Genomic DNA, 20,638 nt, shown 5'->3' with positions numbered 1-20,638 from the left:
ACTGTTTTCACGTTTTCCTCAATGCGGTGCCAGCTGGTATCCTAGATATTTTCGTTGCCCCACCCTTTCTCCGAGCTCTGTCAAGTGACTATCATCTCGAATGACATCGTTCTCTCCCATGAATTGTTGAAAACCGGAGGCGTACGCCTCTTTGTGACACTTATGCAGTTATGTTAACCCTTTCGGCTCTGGATTTTTGAAATATTCGGTAGAATTTTTTTTCCCACGACTAGATTTGGTTTCTATACCGTCCAAGGAACCCAAAAATACAAAATACGAGGTTACTCTTTTTTGGCTATAGAAAATGGCGTCGTGTAATAAATATAATACATCAGGGCTCAGCGGTTGTGAAAAAGGTAAAAATGTTTGACGCTTTAATTTACTTTGGACCCTGTACAGAAACGGGAACATGTACACGATCGACGATGATTTTGAACTAACAGATGTAAAAAAATACTGCAGCAAAGGTAGAAATCCTTCTGGAAGATGAACATTTATTTTTTGAGCCGGAAGAATTAGGCGTAAGGCATCTTCATTAGTTTATTTTGCCATTATACATTCCCTGTGATTTGCTCTTGATCAAACTCGTCAGTTAGCTCATGTAATACATGATGTCCGTCGCCTGGCGCACCTCGTGAAGCAAAGTCTGCGTCTTCCTGCTTACCTGGATCATCTTCTCGACAAGACGCCTTTCAATTACCAAGTAAGGAATCATGGGAATATGAAGGGAGAATTCTTCGTCGCAGCATAAAACCTACTAGGTGCAATTCCTACCAATAAAATAAAAAGAAAGGAAAGGAAAGGAAACAATGTAGCGAAGGAGTACTTCCTGAGCCCAACTTCCAAGCAGTGACAGACGCTGGGCGCTGATGTACTAAATACTGGGTGTGTGCAGAAAAACGTAACCCGCATTTTAACATGTAACTGGTTGTCTACTTACCCGAGGAACTTCCGGTGGTGTACGATGGCGTATTTATGCGTGCGAAAGCTACAAAAAAAAAAAAATCCTGGAAGCCATACGCAGCGTAAAAAAATAAGCAGAGCGCGAAAACATCGGCTTCCATGCATTAGAATAGTGCGGTCATGACAGTGCATGGTAGTGGATGGCGGTCTCAGGAGAGTTATGTGCAGGCACCGCTAGGGGCACTATCGATGAGCATCCACGTGGGACATCGTTTCGATTTCGATAGCTCCCCTAGCGGTACCTGACCACAACTCTCCTGCGCCCGCCATGTTGCCCTATTCTGATGCACGGAGGCCGACGTTTTCGTTGCTTTGTTTATTTTTTAAGCTGAGTATGGCTTCCATGATTTTTCTGCAGATTTCGCACGCATAAATGCGCCATCGTGCGCCATCGGAAGTTTGTTAGTTAAGTAGACAACAAGCTAAGTGCATAAATGCGGGTTACGTTTATCTGCACACACCCTGTATAGCACATGGACGTGCCATATCCGATGCAAACACTGAGACAATAATTTTTCAGCGAGCATAAGGTCTTTAATGTTTCATCACAAACATGTAAAACTCTCATCACGCCCGTTACAATAACTGATAAAAGAAAAGAAAAATATTTTGTACTTCCCGCTACTTCTCTCCCAGACGTGTTTACCTTCTTCGTCGTCGTCTTCCCCTGTTCCAGGGCACGCGAGAGCCCAACAAGCCATGCAGATGCGGATTAGTATGTCTTACGAATATTTTATCTTCTTTCTTGTCTATTTCAGCCATTTCATTGAGGCGTCAAAACAGATCTTTGTTGCGTCCTTTTTTTAGTACACAAAACGCCGGAAGCCGCCCGCGCTCTCCACAAGTCAGAAGCGAATTACGGTATCATGCTGGCGCAATGGTTGGCTTTCAATGTGTTATGCCGCGAGGTTCTGCTTTAAAGGGGCTGCCGCATCCGGAAACGTGTGTAGAACACCGATACGGTAATGTTCGGGACCGCTTCACAGCCTACTTGGCCAAGTTTCTCTTCCGAAAACGGCTTACATATTAAATAAAAGATTCGCATTCCTTCTACAGCTAAGGAAGTCCCAGCGATAGTAACATCATGATGACGTAAGCGAGACACACGAATGGGAGCGCAGCGAAGGCGATCGTCTCCGATCTCGTCTGCTTCACGTTCGCACCGCAATATACTAGGTCCCCCAAACTCACCTCGGAAAAGCGTGCAACGAAGAAGGCCGCCACTAGATACCTCACTGTTGCCGTTCCGGATCACTTCAGCGCGCTAAGTTTAGCGGCAAAATGTTTTTGTTGCTTCTGCGAATGAATCTAGTCTTTATATGTCCGAATAAAACGCGTATAACAACTTTCTGTGTCGTGTTTCACTTTTCGGTCCCGTTTTTAAACGTGTTGAGCGATCGGAAGGATCTAGTGCACGGCTGCGTGCATCACATAGCGTACCTGTCGTACCAGGCGCCGCAGGCGCAGTCGTCCATTTCTCCTTCGGTGACTTGGCCTGGCTTGGATTGTGCTTCAACTGGATCTTTAGCGCGCTACAATCAAACGCAAGCCAACGTCTGGTAACAATGTATCTAAGGGCAGCCTCCGGCATTGCACGCATCGGGATAGCAACAAATACATGGGAAAATGGCGACCTTGGGGGACCTGCAATATACTAACAAAAAAGTCCTCAGTAAATACGTCGACTTTCGTTTACCTGTGGGAGCTCTGACGAGACCACGTTGCGTGGAGCATTACGTTCCTGGCTGCACGAACAAGTCCGACGCTAACCCAGAAATGACACATTCCGCAACCGATCACGGAAAGTCCGCGGCTGTGCGACCTGCAGGCGCCGTCCCAACTGTCCACCGGTCTGTCGCAAAAGCCCCTCCGAGCACTCCCTGATTAGACTTGCCGCGCCAGAGGGCGCTCCCTGATTGGACGTGTCTGAGTGACGTTTTCGCCGATTTCCAGAGAGGGAATATCGGGATACTCTCAACGTACATAGTCTCCTCTTGCCATGCATTACATCAAATTGCACAGAAACTACTCCGCTGATTCGCGTCGGACTTTCGGGTTATCGTCGGTGACGAAGGTGGAGTAAAACGGCACTATAGTTTCGGAATCGACCGTGACGGATGCTATAGTCCCTTTAAGGGTGTATAACAAACGCGCGTTACACAACGAAACAAACAGAGTCATATGATTCTTGCTGCAGTCAGAACGAGATATGGATAACGAAGCCGGCGGATCTAAACGAAATCCGTTATGAAAACAACTCTCACATCGCGTTTGCTCGTATTGTGTAATTAGGATATGAGAAGTCTTGTAGTAAAAAGGCACAACCTCAAGATATTATGAGTCTTGTGGAGTTACTGGAAGGAATGAAAAGTCGGCGTCCTACTTTCCTTGCGGTTAAATGCTGAGGAAACCTGCACTGCCAAGTCGACCTATCTGCTCGGACAAGGCGCCGTCCAGTTAAGAGCAGATACAAACTTTCCTGAATAGAATTTCTGAGAGGAGCAATAATTAACTTACATTATGCGCTAAAACCATACATGTGCTCCATTTCATAGCCTACTCATGGGCGACTAGATTTAAGTTAATTCGGGTATCGCCTATACTGTTGCTAATCTAACATGTACGAGCTGCAATAACTAGGGCAATCCATATGCGCGAATGCCATATCGCATATATCTACTATTGTTTGCCCCTTAAGCACATGCACAGATGGGACACGGAATACACGAAGTGGTAGTCCTTGTGCGGAAAATTGTAACAGGATTACGAACGCACGTGCACTCTAGTCTAGAAGTAGTTGTCTATTATTTCCTCTCTGTCTCGGTCTCCACGTCGTCACTCTAGTACGCTGCTTACGTACTGACATTATTCACAACTCTTATCATGAGCCCTTCTACCTAATCCGTGCATTATTTATCAAATGTAAATGACCCTATTAGGTCCACAAGTGTTATACCTATACCCAACAACAACAGGAATCTATGCCCAATACAAAGAGGCAAGGCTATATGTACATACGAATGATGAATGTGTCGTGTATATTTAGAAGCAGACCTACTTTGAGTGCACTGCCGTCAGCCGGCAAAATAAATTTCTCATTCATACTAACGGCAGGTGCATCGGTTCCTCCTTTGCCTGTGTTTCAGTCGAAATATACTTGGACAATCTTCGATAATGGAATCTGTACTTTTGTAATGTCTTATACCCTTGCCACGCGGCAAACTGAATGCATTAAATGGAATGGCAGTGGCTTCACCTCCTAACCAACCATCATCTCGAATGATATCGTTCCCTCCTCTGATGTGTTGAAAACAAGAGGCGTACGCCTTTTTTGTGACAACTATGCGCGACATAATTGCAACAGACGGGGGAGTGGGGGGGGGGGTAATGGCAGGACAGGCTCGCCGTTGTTGTAACAGAAAATGCGTACGCCAACTGTTTTCAACAAATCAGGGGCGAGAACGATGTATTTCGAGATGAATGGTTGGTTAGGAGGTGAAGCTACTGCCATTCCGTTTAATGCATTCAGTTTGCCGTCTGACTAGAGTATTAATCTCTAGGTGGTGTCTGATGTGTTTGCAGTAATTTCGATGATATCACTGCAATTTCTAATATCGCTTCTCTATCATCTGCTGTGATTGTTGGCACTGTCACTTCTTTTGCCCCCTGAGCTACAATTTTCTATCAAATGCCCTTCTCTCGACACTGAAGCTGAACATTCTCTCTATCTCACTGTTTTATCTCAATGCGTTCTTTGCTGACACAGCAGCACGAATGTTGATTGATTTTATCGATTGGTGAAAAAAGGATGTTGCCTCTTGCCTTACTCCAGTTCCGTTTGGAAGATGGTAATCATTTTGTGTTTACTAAGATCTGCTACCACAAAAAGTTGTGTTCACTCTACGACATGAAGCGCTGAGCGGCATGACTATACATCTTGCTCGGCTCTAGAGCCCTCGTTGAGTTACGTGGATTAGCATATCGACCGTCTAAGAAACAAGGCACGACCACCAGCCTCTTCCAGCCTCTTTTTTATTCGCTGTCACCATTATACAGGGTGTCCCAGCTAAATTCGAACATACTTTTTAAAAATATATATATCACTTTTTCCGAGATGAAATCAATTGCATTATAGCATAGGCTGAAGGGCACCCCTTAGGAGGGCATTAGCAAACTCCTAAGGATGTCCTAATTAACTTTCGATAATTAACTTTTTAATTATAAAAGCTACGAAGTCGTCCCAATGAGAACATCTGGTTCCTTCGGTCACCTGATACCGGAGTCGTTTTCAGAACAAAAATCCGTTCGATAGATCCTCCGCAAAAAGTTCGTGAAGGAACACCATTTTTTCTTTATTTTGTTCATTGCGCATCTTCGGAGACGCGTCTTTCCTTCACCCCCCCCCCCCCCATGTGAGAGGGTGAAGGAGTACGGTGCCGCCTCATGCGTCGAAGATGAGCTTTAACTTGCGGAAAGAAAACAAAAACAAACGTATCGGGTAACTCTATTGGAACTGCCCTTATGTTGGGTTGCATTTTCTGTTTTCTTTTAATCTTTTTCCAGGACGCAAGAGGTGGTAGTGCGCTCTTTCACCCGCTCACATTGGGGGTGAAGGCAATACGCGTCTCCGAAGATGCGCAATGAACAAAAAAAAGAAAAAAAAGGTGTTCCTTCCCGAATTTTTTTGCGGACGATCTATCGAATGGATTTTTGTTCTGAAAACAGCTGCGGTATCAGGTGACCGAAGGGACCAGATGTTCTCATTGGGACAACTTCGCAGCTTTTATAATGAAACAGTTAATTATTGAAAGTTAATTAACTTTCAATAATTAATAAGATATTGCCTTAGGAGTTTGCTAATGCCCTCCTAAGGAGTACCCTTCAGCCTATGCTATAAGGCAATTGATTTCATCTTGGAAAAAGTGATGTATATATTTTTAAAAAATATGTTCGCATTTAGCTGGGACACCCTGTATTTCCTATAATACCCGCGCAATTGCGAAAGGCTTTTACATAAAACTTGCGTTCTCCAACGACTGTTAAGCACGCTTGCCATCTTTAAATTCTGTGTTGAATGAGAAAGTTGTCATTCACAGGCCTTCCTTTTGTTCTCTATACTGCCAGTGTGTCGTATATTCTATTACCCCCGAGTATGGGTTCTGTTCCGTAGCTCAAACGGGTTGTTGTATCAGTGAACGCCTCCGGGAGCATGAGTTGAGTACTGATAGAAACGGCGTCCCCCGTGAGGTGGCACAGCTGCTTTCACTCTATTAAACATATTCCCCCTATTTTGCGCGAAACTCCGGGTTTAGCTGCCGAGAAAAGCAAACGTAGAACAACAACACCAGGTTTATTTTGTGAACTTGTGATGTGTGTATATTTGTGAATGTATAAGACTCCTTTAGGGAGTTTAGAGGAATTACAACGCGTTAGAAATGTGTACACAAACCCTCTCTTGTTTCTCTTCCTCCTCCCGCCCCCCTTTCCGAGATTTTTGAGAATTACAAGTGCGAGGTTTAGCTGTGTTTCAGAAATTTTCTTGAGTCGTCCTTATTATTGATTTATTTGCCCTCCGGAGTGTTACAGCGGGGAGTGGTTCGTTAGTTATATAGATAGTACATAACATATCGTAATAATGTAAGTAATAGTTCTCTTCTAACGGTTTACAAAATCGTGATACAAATAACAAAGCACTTCAGTTGCATGCTCATAAATGTCACTTTTAAATAGACTAGACGATGAAATGACGTTTGCTATAAATGTTTCAAACAAATGAAAATGAAACGAAATGAAATGGATGTAATGCAACCAGTGAGGTGGTTCCAATCATGAGATGTCCTTGGAATAACCGAATCTGCGAATCTTTTAGTAGACGAATGGTGAATTTGTGCTTTCTGACGATGACTAGTGTGCCGGGAGACGTACAGTGTCTGCCAAAAGTTTACGGAACACGCTCCGGCACATTCCTTCCTCATAGCGACACGCTAGGAGCAAATGGTACCGTGCGGACTTACAAACAGGTGATTGGGTTACTTAGGCACATGTCTGTAAGTCCGTACGGTCCCACTCGCTGCTAGCGTGTCAAAGGAATGCGCCGGGGCGTGTTCCGTAAACTTTTGTCCAGCACTCTACGTAGAAGAAAGGAGTAGATTTGGTCGTAGCGAATCATTATGGTAGTGTATTTTATGAAAAAGGCATAGGCGGGACATTTTTCGGTGTACTGCGAGGTTTGGTAAGTGGAGTTTAGCTTTCATGGACGTAAAAATTGCGGTGCGTTGGTAGTTACCAAGGCTGAAACGAACAGCTAGGTTCTGAACGGTTTGAAGTGCGTTAATAAGTGTTACTTGACCAGGATCCCAGACAGAGGCTGCATACCCAAGTTTAGGTGCGACCGCGGATTTGTAGAGGATTAGGTTAAGGCCAAGAGGAGCGTGAAGGAAATTGCGTTTGACATATCCTAGACTGTTAAAACAGGTGGTGGTGGTGGTAAAAGGACTCGCCGTCACCTTGTTAAAACAGAACTTCACCACATAGCGCACTCTTAGCCAACCACCATACCGAATGATATCATTATGTGTCATGATTTGCTCAAAACAAGGGGGGGAGCCTATCTGGGACAAGCATAATGTGCCTCAGATAGGCGCCTCCTCCCATTTTCAGCAAATAAGGACACAGAATGATATAATTCGGAATGACGGTTGGCTAGGAGCGTGCGATGTTGTGAAGTTCTGTTTTGACAGTGTAGGGTACGATTCGCGTGGTTTGTTATACAGGGTGGGTGCTCTAAAAGGTCAATCACATTTATTTTCGCATGGCGCGATACCTATTTGACGCGCAGGCTTCCGCTGCCTCAGAGTAAAGAATTTATGCCAGAGAAACCTACGATAAAATCGTGGTTATCAGGCACTGTGTAATAAAATAAATACGACCACGCAAAGTCTCGTCTTCATGCACTTCCTATTCTCTATACCGAGGTAAACAGGGCGGTCTGCCAATGGCTGTGTATAGCATCCGCCTAGGGGCGCTAGCCGACATGAATTTGTTTCGGTTTCCACGCCGCAAGCGCCCCTCGGCGGAAGCTGCACTCAACCAGTGGCAGACCGCCGTGTTTGCATCGGTATAACGCATAGGAAATGCATGCAGACGAAAGTTTGCGTGGTCGTATTTACTTTGTTACGCAGTGCCTGGTAACCACGATTTTTTCGTAGGTTTCTCTGGCACAAATTATTCACTCTGTGGTAGCGGAAGTCCGTCCGTCAAGTGTGCATAGCGTCATGCGCGAAAATGTGACTGACCTTTTAGATCACCCACCCTGTATAGTTAATGTGTGTTCTCCAAGATAAGTTGAGTGAGATGAAAACGCCGAGAAAATGTGGTACCCATTCTAAGCTAATGCTATCCTGTGCGTATTTCTCTTGTGTCTTTTGTTTTTGTTTTTTTCTATCAGCATCAAACATATCCCCCCCCCCCCTGTGCGTATGAGTGGTGGTAGTCGGAGCTTGATCGTGAAATCCTAATGTACATATATTTTTTAATGTTCCGTTCCATATTCCATGTGTTACACTATATGTTCGTATCGTATTGAGATCTGACTGACAGCATCGGTGTCACAGGCTACATTTTTTATAAACAACACAATCATGCCAGTGAGAGGGCGCACGAGAAGTCACGTGCGTACGGCTACCAATGGGAATGGTCGCAACTCTGAGCTCTGTGACGTCTGCGCTTTGCTCGGGAGTGTGTTCGAGGGATCGTATCTCGCTCAGTACGACACACAGAAGAATCATTCTTTTTTCCTCCGCATTCTTGCGTACAGTACAATGAGTCCATGTTGTAATGAACCACACTGATGAAAGTGCCCCACCCCTTTAATATACCCGTCGGAGTAAATATTTTCTTTTTTCTTTGTGTTATATCCCACAATATTAAATTATTGATGTATGTTATGTTGTCTCGTGTGTTACCTCTGAACTGCCACAGTGTATGTTTCAATATGTTATACTTAACCAAGTTTATTACATTTTCTGTAATTTTGATATCAACATGCACACCGAGCTGTTAATTCAAATTATAACTAACACGGGGTCTCATACTAGCTTGCTAGGGACCCCCGTCTGTATATCAGTATTTGTACTTCCTGCAAAAAAAAAAAGAAAAAGAAAAAAAAAAAGATTTTCAACCAATGAAAAACAAGTATAACTCGTTGTTAATAGCCGTGACGTCAGCTTGCTTGTAGCTTCTAACCACTTTGGTATTTCCGGTAGGTTTATGAGTAGGAGTATTGATAAAGAAGTGAATAATAGAGTGATCACTAAGCCCGTCTATACAAATTCACAAAAAAAAAATTCATGATAAGGTCAACTCAACTCTTACAGTGCTAAGGACAAGTTCAAGTGTACTTTCGCATGAAGATGTCGTCCTCGTAGGACGCTGTACCAGTTGACAGAGATGAAAATCCTCGCACCATATTTGCAAACAGATTACATTCTGCAGAGTGTGAGACGCGTTCAGACTGTTTTGCGACTCGAGCCATTTGATGTTATGGTAGTTAAAATTATAATGTTTAGCACATCGTGTTAAGCACTAACAAAGGTCGAACACGATGACGGTGGACGTTAGCAGACCCCACGTATAGCATTCCTCTAATATGTCGCAAGTGGCGCATACCTGTACCATTTCGAGTTCAGTAGGAATAGTTATTATTGATGACGGAATTTGTTCAGCTACTGTGATTATAGAACGCCTCCACCCACTCTCTGACCTCTCTCAACACGGTATACATTACATGTCTCATGACACTGAAATAGTTCACGGTTACACACTTCGGCTGATAGCCATGTTTCGGTTAAGAATACGAAGTCAGTATCACATGAATCAACAAATGAACACATATCTGTGTCTTTTCGATTGTGAATGTATAGCCTTAGATATTTCATCTATGCACATGTAGAGACAACAGTTACGCGCGCACTGTTAAAACAGTTTCGTCACTTAGGAAGCTTCTACACTCTAAAAAGAAAACTTCTACACTCTTAAAACTGAACTTCACCGCATTGCACGCTCTGCGCCAACCATTGCGACGAATGATAGGGTTATCGCTTCTGATTCGAGGAGTGAGGGAAGCGTACGCCTTTTTGTGTCAATTATCATATATCCAAATTGGCACAAAAAGGCGTACGCCTCCCTCTCTCCTCGAATCAGAAGCGATAACCCTATCATTCGGGGTAATGGTTGGCGCAGAGCGTGCTATGGGGTGAGTTCAGTTTTTAGAGTGTACCACATAGCACGTTCCTAGCCAACCATCATCCCGAATGACAACGTTCCCGCCCCTAGTTTGTTGAAAACGGGAGGCATAATGGGTACAAAATAGGCTCCGTCTCCCGGTTTCAACAAATCAGGGGCGAGAACGTTGTCATTCGGGATAATGGTTGGCTACGAGGTTCGAATCCCCGCACCGGCTGTGCTGTCTCAGGTTTCCTTTGGACTTTCTGGCAGACTTTCCAGACGGCACAGTTTCCCCTGAAGTCTGCCCAGGACGCATACTAACCCCCCTGTCCCCTACTCCTTCCTGTCTTTCCTCAGTCCATGTTTGTATGGCGCTCATAAGCAGAGCTCCTTAGCGGCGCTAAGCAATCTTCGAGGACAAATTGGTGCACTTTAGTGCTCCTCTAAGTGCTATGGAGTAGCATGCGTTCACGTTGATGGCACGACCATCTGCATGTTTTCATTTTTCCTTCCAGTTCCATTTCCAGGGCTACTTACTTAAGAGCAAATTTACCTTGAGCTTTGCAAAAGGTCACACGCAGGAAATAGAGAGCTCCGTTACCTTTCCTGTGCTTCTATATGCGACCATAAATTTAAATAAATTTAACATATTCACTAGTGATCATGCGCTCTAGCCCTCTCGGCTTTTAATGTAAAGGTGAGGCAATATGAGGAGCGATCATTTTGTACTCTGAGTGGCCTGAGATAAAAGGTGAATTTATTATAATCCAATAGTGTTCGCGTAAGACGATATACCTCCGACGAACGAGTGGAGATATCAAAACGTAATTATGTAACATGAGATAGCGGTTTCACTTTGCAATGGCAGACGGAGGACTATAGCAGAGCATTTCGCTGTCGCAGCCGATCTCTCACGTGAAGAGAAGGTACAAAGAAAGGGAAAGTGATAAAAAACAAAAACAAAAAAACACACGTATGGAACGTCTACGAGAAACAAGTAAAGCTTCGCTGTGTTCTCTTCCCTCCGTCTGCAATATTTAATGATTAAGATATTTATGATCGTTTTCACGGATTTCACGCCCACGAGAACCGCTTTTGAATCCGCTTCTCCAAACTTCTTTTGTTTTGTTTTTTACACGGCGGGACTAGGGTTCGCTGGATCCAGAGTTATGTAATAGTCATAATAAAATCCCTTGCAACGGTGCTGCACCTGAGATGGGTGTAATCGGATATTCTCAACGACCATGGTGTAGAAGAAACTGAGAAAAGGCACGCCGTGTATTGCAAGAGGGCTGTGTTGGCCGGCGAGACCCTCCACTAGGGTCTAAGGACGCCACTGTGCCTCGTTTCCGTTACGTTTCTGTTACTCACAGTAAAAACTGCCATATTGGAACGAAAATGCGACTTACTTGGAAGTCATATATCGTTTTCGTCACGAATTACCCGCCAATATCAACGCTGGACAGCCTCTTACACGTGCAATGCCTTGATACGCAATGCAGTGTGCGAATACAGTCCAGGAAACATCCCCACGACACAGTTCCTTAAGTGAACACCAGGGGGCGACTCCCAAACTTCTCTGCTCATTTAAAGAATTTTCTGTGCACGACGCATTATGAAAGGATGTGACCTGACTTGACAACTAAGAAGACACATTGGTATACAATATTTTTCTTAGGAAAAAAAAGAAAAAACTCCCGCGTTCCCTCTGAACTCACAAGAGTGACTGCGCTCCAATCGGGGTCGGCGTTTTCCCGCCTTCTTTCTTTTTTTTCAGTTCTCCTTGTGTAGCGGACGGCATTTCTCTAAACCAATCTGCGGCCTGTGCCGTAATGACGTCAAAGCTACTCGGGGGGCTAATTGCGGGAATTGCCACCGTTGCGCAATGTTGCGATTTTTAAAATCGCATTCTGGGATATTTATGCATCCCTCGAATAAATCACTTTCGTATGAAGCATCTTAATAGGCAGGCTAACAGCTTGGTTTAAAAAAAAACAAAAAAACAAAAAAAAAACAAGGTGGTGACTGAAGTGCTTTCTGTGCTTCTTTGATATACGTATGTGATAAATATGTTAATGCCTCTGAAATATTATGCCTCTTGATTTTTACGGTTCCCACGGAATCAAATTTGAGAATTTTTGCGATGCGGAACAATTTAGGGAATTCGTAATTGATTCCAATCAACATTGTTTTAAACAGATTACCATTCTCCTGGCGATGTAATTTGTGCTCCCGTAACAAATAAACTTCTCAATTGTGTTCGAGAGGCAACTTCCACTGTCGGAAGCCCATCCATCGAGCTCTCCCGAACTTTTTCGAGGGCGTCGATCCTCACGGGCGGGTACAAGACCATGCTGCTTACCAGCAAATAAGTCAACTGACCTCCCCTTCCCCTCCGTCCCACTTCCCTCTCCTCCGAGCAAAGTGCCGTCTACCCGACGTTTGACACCTTGTGCGCAGGGAACGGTAATGGCAACCGAAACAGAAACGGTATATGTTACCGACATTAGAGGTCGTAACGATACCGGAAACGGGAACGCATGCCACGCTACTCCATTACCGGAAACAGAAACGGAAACGAAAATGATAGTCCGGCATTGAATTCGGGCAAGGTTACTCCTGTTGCGCAGTGCCATGAGTGACTTTTCATTTTTGTTTTCTTATTTCATTATTTTCTCTGTTCCCAGTAATACCATGCTCTGAACACCACACAATTTCTCTTGTTGTTTGCCGAACATGGTAATTACTTTTTCATTTTCTACAGTGTTATTGTCGCCCAACTTCTCCGTTATGTTGCACCCGTTCGGGTCTTGTATTATAAATAAAGTAACTCAGCGTCATGTCACACAGTAACTCATGACGTCAACACATGTGGCCTCAGATTCCACGACATAGCCTGTGGATGCGAGCCTGCTTATTTTTATTTTTTATTTTTTTCACTTCACCTTGGCAATGGCAGCTTACTTGAGAGCGTCTGCCTATGCATGCGACATCAGAAGGACGTCTAGTCACGCCCAACTTGAGTTGCTGGACTCAAAGTTTGAGCACGACACTCTACAGCATTAAAAAAGAAATCCCATGAGATGTACGGATCCCAACGATGCGAAATTACTTGTGTGGTGTGTACCGCGTGAGTGACACCGAAGCGGCACTTAGTTAAAACGGGATGCCGACAGAGCTGAAAAGGCTGTCCTCCGTCAGCAAGCCGTTCCATTACCAGAAACTGTACCAGAAACGCAACGGAAATGAAAATATTGCAGTAACGAAAATGGAAACAGTAACAATCGAAAATATGTCTGTTACCATTCCCTGCTTGTGCGCATGTGTTTCGTTCGCCGTCCCTGTACACGCTCTTGACTGAAGCAAAGTGTCTCTCGATATTTCAGAGATTTTTCCTCTGAAATATCGGCTGCTCCCGACACAATTTTTTCACTTCACCGGGTCCCACTTCAGTTGAGTTGAATTGTGTCGATAAGAAAAAAAAAATGGAGAAATAGGCATTTATTACTAGAGCCGGCTACTCCACTTTTCGACTATGTACTCTCGGAATTCTCCGTTATGGATCTATGCCAGTAACTTTCTTCTTTTTTGACTATTTTATCGGTAGTATTCTCCTTAGCGCGAAAATTTTGCGAAAAAAAAAAGAAACTGGTCATTTATCGGCATAAGATAATTGATATTCTGTATTTTAAGAAGTCACAAGTGGAACACTCCCATGGCGTTATTACCGTTAATTCTTACAGCGGAAGCCCGCAGAGACTGACCTCAAACGTGTGCAGACGCAGACAGATCCTAAACAATCCTAAACGATGATCAAAAGAAAATATTATCAGGCAATAATAGACGATACATTTATAGAATTGTTGATTCTGTAAATGTTGATACGGCGATCTGTTGATTCAACGATTCGTTGAAAATTGGGAATCTTTGAAACACCTCTTTACGAGCGTAGAAATGCGGGGTAGTTCGTAACTGTACACACTCTTAGAAATGAACTTCACCGCATAGCACGCTCATAGCCAACCATAACCTCGAATGATATCGTTGTACGCCCTGATTTGTTGAAATCGGGAGGCGTACGCCTTTCTGTGACAATTATGAACAGCATAAGTGTCACAAAAAAGGCGTACCCCTCCCGTTCTCAACAAATCAGGGCAGATAACGATATCATTCGAGATGATGGTTGGCTAGGAGCGTGCTAGTTCATTTTTAAGAGTGTAATGATAAACGGAACGCAGCCGCAAACGGACAGCCGCAAACGGACACGGACGAGGAAGTGCACAAACGAACTGCTGAAACGAACCCAGCAGTTCGTTTGTGGACTTCCTCGTTCGTGTCCCGGGCTGCGTTCCGTTTATCATTATGTACCTCTTTACGACACTTCGCATTCATATTAAATGAGGTAAGAACTCGTATTTAGGTACTTAGTAACTACGCGTATTTAGGTATATCGTTACGGGTGTAATAGGTGTAATATTGTTCCTCTGCGCTTCGTAATTCTTTTTACAATTTATTGCTTATTACTTCTCCCTCATAACGTGTGCAGTGTTAATACAAAAACGCACTTTTTTTTTCGGCCACTGCGAGTAGACGTACCGCCATCCAGATAGTTCTATACATTGTTACGTCATTTTAAGAACTGTAGCACCCAATCAGACGCCAACGCGAAGGTACACACAACGTCTACACTTTTAAAAATGACCTTCATCCCATAGCACTCTCCTAGCCAACCATCATCTCAAATTACAGCATTGTCGTCCCTGATTTGTTGAAATGTCGCTCCGCTTCTCGTTATCAACAAATCATGGACGAGAACGTTGTCATTCGGGATGATGGTTGGCTAGAAGCGTGCTATATGTGGTGAAGATACGGACATATCAGATTCATCTGTACAAAAGGTGTCACAGCCAACACGTTAAAATCGCCGTTTGGAGCCGACACAGTCGACTAGCTAGCTTGGTAGAGTCCATAGCGTGCAGGGTGTTGAAACTCCGTTTATATAGAAATATTTCTGTACCGTTGAGCACGTGAACGACGACGCTTGTAGATCCCGCGTTGGAGGGGCCGCAGGTGTAGTTCCCTGAGTCCTGGGGCCTAGCGTTTCGGATGTACAAGTTGCTCACATAGGCGTCGGGCTCCTTCTTGGCCCCCGAGATGTGACCCGGTCCATCGTAGTTGATCACGCGCTCATTGTGGAACCAGAAGACAAACACAGGTGGCTCCGGGCTGTTCTCGATGGCGCAACTCACGTTCATCGAAGATCCACTCTTAATGAACAGCTCCGGGGCTTCCAAGATGCGAGCTCGAGGCACTGGGGAACAAAAAAAGAAAAAGAAAACGGCGAATTGGAACACTCTTTTCTCCAAGTGGTCGGAGTCAAAAGCGACTCGAGATGACCGGGTCTTAAAACGAAAGAACTTTAACGAAAATCAGAACAAGCTTTATCCGCATTCTTTGGTGTACTGTCTGACAATTGCATGCCTTTAGCTTTCGTTTCGTTTCGTTTCAAATTGGACGAAGGCAATCTTTGGCACTGGAGCTGATATAGCTTCGTTTAAAGGGGATTGCGACACCTCGCCTCAAGGTATTCCGGACAAATGTAAAATGCACTTATTCGAATCGGTGTTAACCCGCATTCCAAGTTTTACGGCAAAGGGTACCCAAAGGGCTTACGGCATAGACAGTAAGTTAAATAAAGTTAAATAGAAGTTACTAGACGTGTAAAAATCCGGCACCGCGAATACCGAAACCTGTGTGACTCTGACGTCACGGACGACGTCTCCGCCAGTGAGGCAGCGCGAGAGAGGTCACGTGCTTACGACTACCAATGGGAATGGCCGGAGCTCCGAAGTCAGATCTTGACGAGTACGTGTGCTCTAGGGTTTATATCTCACTAAGTACATCACGTAGGAAAATAATATTTTTTTCCTCAATACTCCAGTGTGCAATGTGTGCATGATGTAATAAACCACATCAGTCAAAGTGTCACGACCCCATTAAACATGTTTGGTTTCAGTAAATGTGTGGCAAATCCTCCACATCCGTACTAAAACAAAAACAAAAGACACCAAAACTTTCAATGTTTGTTCGACACATAGTGCGTGTGATGCACTTTTCTGAAAGTTATGTCCAGGTATTTTTCCCTTTTATTGTGGAGAACGCCGTGACATATTATACACGAAAGCCTAATCATTACAGTAAACGTCGAATATAGTTACCGCTTCAGATAATTAATGCGAAATGTGGATATTTATTGATTGCTCCACGTAATAACACGATCCAATAGTATACAGCTTTGCACAAGAGTTTACGGAACACCGGGTTGTCGCATTTCTCAATTGGAGCGACACGCTAGCAGCAAACTGGACATAATACACATTCTGAGAGATTGATAGGATAGGACAGGCAGTCACCCGTCTCTTATTCAGTCTCTTCCTCATAACTAGCAGGGGGCCGCTCCGACGAAGAAATACGCCAGTCCCATGCATGTTCCGTAAATTTCTGTCCCAATGTGTATCCTACAAGCTCGACGTTGCTTCGTTAACGTCTTGGTCAGTTTCTAGTGTCGTGTTGTTGTTTTCTTTTTTCTTTTTTTTTGTATAATACGCCGAAATAATAATAATATTAATAAATAAATAAACCTGCTTGACGAACTCTGCAGATCAGCTAGTGTTTGAAAAGTTATCCTACATAACGATCAAGTGGTATACACTCTATCGATATAAATAACACCGCGTTACACAGCCATCAAAATATGACAGAACACGTGATTATTATTGTACGCCCTTAATTTTTGCATATCATTTAATTGACATCACGCACTGGCGATTGTGCATGGGACCGGCAAGCTAATACATGTAAATTTCACGATAGGTGTGCAACCGTGAAGCGCACGAAAGACAAATTGTGCTATATATCTGAACCTGCGAAGGTTGTGCTCCGAAGAAACTTTCTAACTCTGTGACCGTTCACGTTAGATTTGTATACTCTGGAAAACACAGCAGTGTTGTACACAGGCACACACACACACACATATATTGGATGGTGATGGGGTGGGCGTACACAGAAAACGATAAGGACGATAAGGGAGCGGGGGTTTTTGGACTCTAGCGCATGCAACGGGTGCTCGGGTTTGTTCTTCCTTTTGGATTAACGGCTGTTGTCCGGCTGCTCTGGCCTTCGGTTGCTGCGGCTCTTTTCCTTATCAAGCAGCTGTAGTAAAGACACTTTCAATTCGATTTTATCGTTTCTTTATTTTTGTTTTCATTAAATCAAACCAAACTAAGCCAATAAGCATGGTAACACACGGGTTCACCATAGCGACCAAAAGAAACCCCACAGCATGTAAGAGGCTCTGAATGTGGTCGATACCACAATACAGTAAATGCGATTTTCGAATTTTCGACAAAATGTGTCGCAAGCTGTGCTCTCAACGGGATTCACCCCAACTCTTTCTTTGAATCGAATATTGGTTGGTTTCCTTTTTGCTTTCGTACCGTACATTTTACTTTTCTGCTTTACGGTGTCTGTGTGTGCGGACTTTTCGCATAGTATAAGACCATTGAAAACTCCGGTTCTGTAGAATCCGGGGAATCCATTTTTCTTCGTCTCACGCTGCTTTTTTTTTTTTTTTGTCTTCTTTTTCGTTCAATCTCACTCTTTTGTTGAACTCCAAGTGAAAGGAATCACGTTCGAAAACGTGCCATGTGTTTGAAACTATGGACACGGGGCATCTCCCCATGACGCGTTCCTATATAGCCAAACTTCGTTCCGAGTAATGGTGTACTATTTCCTGATTTGTTAGAAGTGGGAGGTGATCGGCTTTTTCGGACATTTTTTTAATTCCGCAATAAGTTTTCGTAACTATTGCTTGGAGATTTTGCAGTTGTGTTGCTGGTCACAAAAAGGCATACGCGCCACTCTCGCCCCCCAAATCAGGAGCGATGACAGCATCATTTTGTTGAGTGGTTCCTCTCGAGAGTGGAGGCGTTGGAGAGATGCAGCGCTTTTTTGATGCGCAGTCTAAAATCCTGACTTCACTACAGCGCACCCTCAAGGACACCTAATTACTCAGCACAAATCGTACCAACTACTACTTTTGGTTTGAAGATAAAGCGAGGCGTACACATTTTTGTGATGTACAAGTTCGGCAATTTATGATATCCATTTTGTGGAACATAATTGCAAATTGTCTCGAACAGGTGTGTACCTCCCATTTTCAAAAATTCAAGGTAGAGAACGATAATCATTCGAAAGGAACGGTGCACTCTAAAAGAGGTAATAAAAATAAATAAAAGAGGACTGCACCGCATAACACGATCGGTACCAACTGTCATTCAGAATGGTATGATTCTCTTTCCTGATGTGTTGAAAATCGGAGCTGACGTGCGCCTTTTTTAAAACCTCAATCCATATGTATCCTAACTGATGAAAGCAAAAGGCGCACACTTCCCATTTTCAACAAATCACGAAAGAGAACCATATAATCCTGAATGAAGGTATGTTCTCAGCATGATACAGGGTGCAGATCAGATTTCAGATTGTGTGGTACCTTTTTTGTTCCTGAAAAGTTTAAAGGCGTCAAGATTGCTTACCGAGCACGATGAGCCGCACGAAGTAGGAGATAAGCGGATGCATGTTGATTTGACACTCGTACTCCCCAGCATCGTTGGGCTGTGTCCGCTTCACTTGCAGCATCCAGTCTTCAGACCGTTCCAAGTGAACTGCCTGGAATCGCTCGTCGGCCGTGTAGGTAGCTAGACCGACTGTGAGCACGGCGAAGTCGCGCCGACGGATCCACGAGACCTGAACATAAGAACGTGGGAACGATTCTTAGAACTGTTACCTAAACGACCACCACGGTCATCCGGCGTTTTCGGATCCCTGTTTTGTTTTCCTTGCAACTTTGCCCTAACAACAGCTACAAATAGATGGTGAAGATGGTGGTTCTTAATCAGCTGAAATCTCGCCCCCCCCCCCTCCACGCTCTGCTTTCAAAGCTCTTTCGACGTTTTTGGACACCATAGGACTTGGATCGTTATTGTGAAGGGGCCCATTATTTAATTCCCCACATCACTACCAGCAATGGGGTAGAGCAGGGATTATCAACTTTTGTGATTTCAGGGAACCCGTGATCGTGCTAGCACAACCTCAAGGGACCTACTATACTGGGGCAACCGTGTAGAAAAGGGTGAGCGAACTAGATGTCCTACATATAGCAAATTTTTGTTCAAATTTAATTAAATATTGAATTATTTATTATTCAATCACGTATTGCTTACTTTTAATATATTTAACACTTATATTTAAAAGAATATTGCGTTGTTTAGTTATAATTTATTTCATTGTTCATTGTTTCGTCGCAGTTTCGCACCACCCCGCAGATAACGCTTTGTCGGTTGCTACTGATGCTTGTACTGCTCGCGACACGCTTGTCTGAAATCAGCACCCTGTGGTTTATCCCATCTCAAATCTGCAGGTGTTGCAAGGTCATCACATCATTTTGTTTTTAGTAATGAACAGGTCCATCACATGTTCTTTCTCTAGATACAGCATGGGAACAACATTTCCGAGGGCAGCCAAGGAAATATGAGCTGCAGAACTACTGATAGACGATTATAGACAACCGTGTCGCAAGCAGTACACCCCAAGTACAAGTAGGCAGGAGAGTAGCTCCGACTTTCCAAGTGCTTGTAATATATGCTTTCGAAACCCAAGAGAAAGGCAAATGCGCGGAGAAATTGTCGGGTTGAGCCAATGTCTGTCTTTGGAAACCTATTTGCAATGGCCGTCATCTGCTGCTATCTGGTCCTGCGATCTCCATATCAACCCCAATGCTAAAGATCAAATGTCGAGCACGGTCCCATAACAATGCTGCCCGAACCGAGCCTTTGTAGGCGATCAAGTTACACTCACGGCTGCCGAACAGTGCGAGGAAGAAGTTCGCGGAACCTCAGGACAAGGCCCGCGGAACTCCGGTTGAGAAACACTGGGGTAGAGTAGCGCCCCTGACGATGAAGCTCCCCAATCATCACCTCACAATAAAGTCGTTGTTTAGATCGTGAATACATGCACTCTTATGACACAACTTCACCGTATAATGCACGGCTCACACAACCGCGTTTCATTGCGGGCGAACGGTTAAGCTTGGTTCACACTTTACTGCGTTTCATGGCGTGCGGACGCCTGCGTACGCATGTGCGCGACACAAGCGATCCGCTAGAGTGTTCACATTTCTGCGGGCAGCGCAAGTGGCAGCCAATATGCGACTGTCGTGGCCTCTTTGTCCACGAAGCCTTATGGCAGAAAGCTTTGTGTCCATGTTTCAGTGTGACATGACAGAAGCTGCTGCCAGTTCGAAGCATATGTAATTAATGTTGCGCATGTTTTTGCACACTCCATGCGCTCCATGTTTACGGCGACCGTGTTGGGATTCGTCTCGCACAGAGAA

At 44.2% G+C, this 20,638-nt stretch overlaps 1 protein-coding gene and 1 long non-coding RNA gene across 2 annotated transcripts in view; one reads left to right on the top strand and one right to left on the bottom strand.

Moving 5' to 3' along the window:
* The window catches only part of LOC135388763 (zwei Ig domain protein zig-8-like), a 240,217-nt gene that overhangs the window by 18,291 nt on the left and 201,288 nt on the right, over positions 1 to 20,638 (bottom strand). Inside the window, exons 3-4 of the mRNA XM_064618540.1 lie at positions 18,783 to 18,993; positions 15,206 to 15,499 (exon numbers count right to left, since the gene is read on the bottom strand). Of these exons, the coding sequence (XP_064474610.1) occupies positions 15,206 to 15,499; positions 18,783 to 18,993 (505 nt within the window). The remainder of the gene's footprint in view (positions 1 to 15,205; positions 15,500 to 18,782; positions 18,994 to 20,638) is intronic.
* LOC135388764 (uncharacterized) overlaps positions 1 to 20,638 on the top strand; it is a 146,197-nt gene that overhangs the window by 71,669 nt on the left and 53,890 nt on the right. The window lies entirely within an intron of this gene.

This window comes from Ornithodoros turicata, chromosome 3 (assembly GCF_037126465.1).
Source record: "Ornithodoros turicata isolate Travis chromosome 3, ASM3712646v1, whole genome shotgun sequence".
NCBI classification, from domain to species: domain Eukaryota; kingdom Metazoa; phylum Arthropoda; class Arachnida; order Ixodida; family Argasidae; genus Ornithodoros; species Ornithodoros turicata.
This window is presented reverse-complemented; position numbering and strand designations above follow the sequence as displayed.